The sequence below is a fragment of the Arachis ipaensis genome, chromosome B10 (assembly GCF_059453495.1).
Source record: "Arachis ipaensis isolate K30076 ecotype BB chromosome B10, ASM5945349v1, whole genome shotgun sequence".
In the NCBI taxonomy this organism is placed as follows: domain Eukaryota; kingdom Viridiplantae; phylum Streptophyta; class Magnoliopsida; order Fabales; family Fabaceae; genus Arachis; species Arachis ipaensis.
This window is the reverse complement of record NC_142435.1, coordinates 18,858,223-18,864,343: the sequence shown is the minus strand read 5'-3', so window position 1 is coordinate 18,864,343 and position 6,121 is coordinate 18,858,223. Positions and strand designations below refer to the sequence as shown.

Below are 6,121 nucleotides of genomic sequence, written 5' to 3'. Positions count from 1 at the left end.
ACCCTTATTATAAAAAATGATTAAAATGCTCTTATTATATATATTAATTTTGAGAATCCTAAATTCTAGCATTTTTTTTTTCTAGAATTAGAATTTAAAATTTTTAAAATTAATATATATATATATAATACGAGTATTTTAGTTATTTTTTATAATAGAGATATTGTAATAATTTTTTATAAAAAATATTAATGTATACCAGTTTAAAATTAAATTTATTAATTTTTTGACTAAATTGATATGTCCAGTTTAATTTTAATAAAAATAATATAATTTAATTAATTATATATGTTAAATTTTAATTTTTAAAAAACATCTTATAAAAAAAAAAAAAAAAAAACATTTTTAACATATTTATCTAATAATAAACAGTGAAACCAACAACTTTTCTCTCATCTTCCCTCTTTTTTTTTTATTGTTCACTACTCCACCAAACCTCACCTACCTCTCTTTCGCACACGCATAAAAAACCCACTATAAAACTTCATTTTTTGCACTCGCTCGGACTTGCTCCTTCATTATTCAATTCCACCCGAAAAGGAGAGTGATCGATCCATCGAGTGAGTGAGTGTCTTTGTGTTTTCATTAATGATTATGGCACTTTCAAGTGTAACAACTTTCTCAACTTCGTTGTCGCATGAGACAACTCAACACTCTCTCTCATCTCACCAACCCTCTTCCAAAATCAAAACCGTTGTTGCCACCAACCATCACCACCAACCAAGACGCATCTTGGCCGTCCACGCAGCCGACGCTCCCAAAGGCGCTGCCACCACTTCCGCCGCCGTGACAAGCACGAAGAGCGGATCGAAGTGGAATGTGGACAGCTGGAAGTCAAAGAAGGCGCTTCAGCTGCCGGAATACCCGGACAAGAATGAGCTGGAGACGGTGCTGAAGACGATAGAGTCGTTCCCGCCGATCGTGTTCGCGGGAGAGGCTCGGAGGCTGGAGGAGAGACTGGCGGAGGCGGCGATGGGGAAGGCTTTCTTGCTGCAAGGCGGTGACTGCGCGGAGAGCTTCAAGGAGTTCAGCGCAAACAATATAAGGGATACTTTTAGAGTGCTTCTTCAGATGGGTGCTGTTCTCATGTTTGGTGGACAAATGCCTGTTGTTAAGGTTTTCTTTCTTTCTTTTTTTTTTTTTAATCTATTCTCTCTTTTAGTATTTTTTTTCTAACAAAAATAAGTAAAGGAATTAAGGAAGAAAATCATGGTCCAACACACTATTTATTATTTAAAAACTGAAATTTTAATAAATTTATGTAAAATTTATTGTTAAAGATCGTTAAATAATAATTTAATTAAATATATTAAATTATTTGACCATTTTTAAGTACCAAATATAGGTTTTTATAAAAAATAAAGATTTTGATACCGGTTAGCAAAATTTTTATTTAGGATGTTCACTTATTCTTTCATTTGAAAACATAATTCTGACACGTTTTATTAGCAATTTTGCACTATTTTGACATGAAAAAGAAAATACGAATTTCGGTCATTAACTTGTTATGAATCTAGGATACATTGAATGAATCTGGCTGCAGAGACAGTACATAGAGCGAGGAGAGCAGCAGCCAATAATTTACTTTTTTTGGTATTAAATTTATATCATTAAAGCATACCAAAAATATATATTCTTAAAATTAAATATTTAGATTTTTTGTACATAATATTTATATAATTATTATGTAACTTATATGGTTAATTTAAAGTAGTATATGTAACCAAATGAAACTTAAGTAGCATATTTCAAGTATATTCTCAATTTTTTTTCATTCGGTTTACAAAAAGATTAAAGCAATAATTCCATTTTCATAATATGGCATCTTTCATCAAAATCAGACAGTCATTGTGTTTTTCAATTTTAGAAAAAGGAAATTAATTTTTAGACATATTATAATATGATTGGTATAAGCAGATTCGTGTATATCGATGTGGGACCAAACTTTTCTTTTTGATTTTGGCTTTCTAGTGTTTCTTTGTGTGTTCTGTTATTTGATGTTGAAATAATGAGATTAATTCTACGTTAATCATTATAAAATAATGAATTATGTTAATGAAAAAAATCGTATAATGATTGTTAATTATCATGTATAGTACCCCAATCACTACATAATGATAATTGATTGTCAATATAATTGATAGAAAAGTAAATTTCATGGAAATTAAACTCATTTAAGTAAAATTTATTCCGCTGAAATTTCAAGTTTTTGTATTGTTAACGATTGTTTAAGGTGGGAAGAATGGCGGGCCAATTTGCGAAACCAAGGTCAGACCCATTTGAAGAAGTGAATGGAGTGAAGCTGCCAAGTTACAAGGGTGACAACATCAATGGTGATGCCTTTGATGAGAAATCAAGAATCCCAGACCCTCACCGGATGGTGAGGGCTTATTGCCAATCGGCGGCAACACTGAACCTTCTCCGGTCCTTCGCCACCGGAGGCTACGCTGCAATGCAGAGGATCAATGAGTGGAATCTTGATTTTGCACAGAACAGTGAGCAGGGAGACAGGTAATTACTAATTAATTAAGCTATGCAATGTTGGAATAACCTATGCTTTGGAACTCATTTAGTTTTTTGGATACGAGGAATGCTAGGAATAGCAGATTTTGTGATTTGAAGTCATTACTTAATCATTAATAGTATTTTTAATGGTATGAGATTTTATCTAATGGTAGAGAATTACTCATTTTTCTTTTGCTGCTAAGTGTTGGTCAAATTTTAATAAAAATGCTCACCTTTTAGACTTTCTCTTTTGGTATTAGATGTCATAGTTTGTCCTTAGAGCAATGTTAATTGGTATGCAGTAACAACTATGCTATATATATATACCAAAAATCAGTCACAATATCTTTTACCCGTATAAATTATATATTGAAATATAAAATATACATTTAAAATTAATTAAATAATATATAAATATATCATGATTAATTTAGTAGTTGATTTTTTTTTTGTACATATAGCATTTGTAATGCAGTAAAAGTGTTTGATAGTAAATAATTAAGTATTGAGTATTGACTGATACCAAAATCAAAGATATACCAAATTATAGCATATCAATTCTTGCAAAACTACATCATGGTTGGGTTGTGGTGTTCTTGTTGATGGTGGAACAGGTACCATGAGCTGGCGAACCGGGTGGACGAGGCCTTAGGTTTCATGGCGGCCGCAGGGCTGACCCTAGATGACCCTCAGGTGACATCTACTGAATTCTGGACATCACATGAGTGTCTATTATTGCCTTATGAACAATCATTGACAAGGTTGGATTCAACCTCTGGATTGTACTATGATTGCTCTGCTCACTTGCTCTGGGTTGGTGAGCGTACTCGCCAACTTGATGGTGCTCATGTTGAGTTCCTTAGAGGAATTGCTAACCCTCTTGGCATCAAGGTAATACAACTTTCCTTCTATTACGAAAAATATTATTTATACACCAAAATTAACCACTAAAATTAGTTATTAATGTATTTGTATATAAATACATATGTGATTTAATTTATTTTTAATATGTATTTGTATTTCAGTATGTATTTTATATTAGTAATTAATTTTGGTGATGGATGTTACACGTAGCATAACCCTATTCCTTACGGTCACTTTTTGGGTATTATGGGATGTCTTAATTAACTGTCATATTCGTATATATACAGGTGAGCAACAAAATGGATCCGAATGAGCTGGTGAACCTCATTGAAATCTTGAACCCGAATAACAAGGCAGGAAGGATAACAATAATAGTGAGAATGGGTGCTGAGAATTTGAGAGTCAAGCTTCCTCATTTGATTAGAGCTGTTCGTAGATCTGGTCAAATAGTCACATGGGTTTCTGATCCCTGCCATGGCAACACCATTAAGGCACCCTGTGGCCTCAAAACAAGACCCTTTGATGCAATTTTGGTAAATTCTCTTATTAATAGCAATTTTATTAATATATATATCATTTTCGGCAATAGTACAAAATGATAGACAAACTTGTTTTATACAGTATTCTAGGCAATTGTGCCTATAATGTTAGATTCTATAATGCAATCTAATAATATATTTTATTTTATATTTTTAAATATTAATAATTAAATAATAATAAAAAATAATAAATTTTGATAATTCTCTAACATTCATCATCTATATAATACAAAAGTATTGAGCATTATATATCCTAAAATTTATAAAAAATTAATTTATGCATTTTCAAATAAAAGGAGTCTTATATATTATCATATTGTCTAAATTTAACATATGTCTATATAAGTTATCTTTTTTCCCCCTTGCAAATTACAAAAATAATTATTAAGGATAATAAAATAATATAAATTATTTACTTATTTGGAAATGGATATTGTCCATCCTCTTTTAATAATATGACTCTTTTTCATATATTTATTTATATAAAAACACAAAAAAAAAAAATTGTGTGTGAAATGATGACATTATTAAAAATAGGAGTACCAATATTATTACCACCCATAAATATAGCATCTTGTTATATACTTCTTTTTAATCCAATTATTTATTGTAATTAGTCAACCAAAAAACTTATTTATTGTAATTATGTATGAATATGCTCATGTTTATATGTTAATATGTTTTGTAGAATGAGGTGAGAGCATTCTTTGATGTTCATGAACAAGAAGGTAGCCATGCTGGAGGCATCCATGTAGAGATGACCGGACAGAATGTTACAGAGTGCATCGGAGGATCCAACACAGTGACGTTCGACGATCTGAGCTCGCGATACCACACGCATTGCGATCCGCGGCTCAATGCATCCCAGTCTCTTGAGCTTGCCTTCATAGTTGCAGATAGGCTAAGGAAGAAGAGGATTGGAACCAATGGTTTCCTCTCCAAGAAGGCCAATTAATAATTAGTCTCTTATATATTATTTGCTCCTATAATAAGTACTTTCTGTTTACAAATTAAAAGCCTCTAAGCTATAGTAGCAATAATGTTTCGGTTAATGCTTGTCATTTACCGGAGCAACCTAAGCTTTTCATGTGGTTTTTGAAGATATATATGATTTTGTGCATTATGGGAATACATAGAGGAACAATCCATTATTTCTAGGTACGAATGTTCTGAACGTTCATAAATTTATTTATGAAAAAACAAAAATTAACGTTATATTTGATAAAAATAAATTTCAATTGATAAAAATAAATTTATTCACATTAAACTGCTGATATGACAATTAACTCGTACACATAGCAGTTAAGTGGCCACATGTTACGAAAGGAACAACCCAGTATTTGGAATTTTAATAAAAAAAGTAAAAATTCAGCCTCACTCGTACTATTATTCAAAATAACAACTCGTTTCTCATCAATTGAAAAATGACGATGCGACCCTTAATCATTAATTTTCTCAGACTTTTTGGTCCCTTCGTTAAACTCTCCATTCAGAGTTAACGAAATTTGTGTACGTGTAATGTTAATTGATTATGTGTCAAAGAACCATTTTAAAGAATAGAACGCTCCCTGTCATGTCAGCAATACGTTGCAGTAAAATAGGACAAATAAATTCCTGTAAATTTTTTTATGAGACACTTAAACTCCCAACTAATTATAAACATAGACACATAAATTTATAATAAACTATAAAGTAGGACAAGTATCCCTAAATTTAAACAAGCCACTATACCTACTACTACACTAGTTGTTGACCTTAGTTGCTAGTGGCCTCAGTTTCTTGCTTCTTTTTCTTAAGTTGCAGGAATTTTGTTTGATGATGTCTGCAACAAAGATTTGGTATCAAATGGTGTTACTTTCACCACTTTGATTGATGAGCAATGTAAATATGAAAACTGACTTGGCCTTGAAGAATTTTTAAGTAAAATCAATCAGGGCATTAGGCCGGACTTAATCACGTATAATCAATGACGGACTTAGAAAAATTTAGCAGTGGGGGCCAAATATAATAAAATTTAGGTATAGATATTTTTTTTTACTTCCCATAATACCCAACAAGTTAAGGACTAATCCGTCTTGAATTTGAATTTCATTTAAGAGTCTGCAATTGGTCGGCAATAAGTTGCTACACATACGAGATAGAATTCAAACCCCCAATACTTACTTTAGCGAATGACTAAGATGATCACTTGACCAATCTAAATTGGTTTAGTT

The 6,121-nt window shown here is 31.5% G+C and overlaps 1 protein-coding gene across 1 annotated transcript; it reads left to right on the top strand.

Moving 5' to 3' along the window:
* The first annotated feature begins 394 nt into the window (after positions 1 to 394).
* On the top strand, positions 395 to 5,066 carry LOC107623472 (phospho-2-dehydro-3-deoxyheptonate aldolase 2, chloroplastic). The gene is made up of 5 exons (XM_088506570.1): positions 395 to 1,116; positions 2,234 to 2,511; positions 3,120 to 3,396; positions 3,657 to 3,902; positions 4,597 to 5,066. The coding sequence occupies exons 1-5, from the start codon at positions 589 to 591 to the stop codon at positions 4,861 to 4,863; spliced, it is 1,596 nt and encodes a 531-aa protein (XP_088362696.1). The 5' UTR covers positions 395 to 588; the 3' UTR covers positions 4,864 to 5,066.
* The last annotated feature ends 1,055 nt before the right edge of the window (positions 5,067 to 6,121 follow it).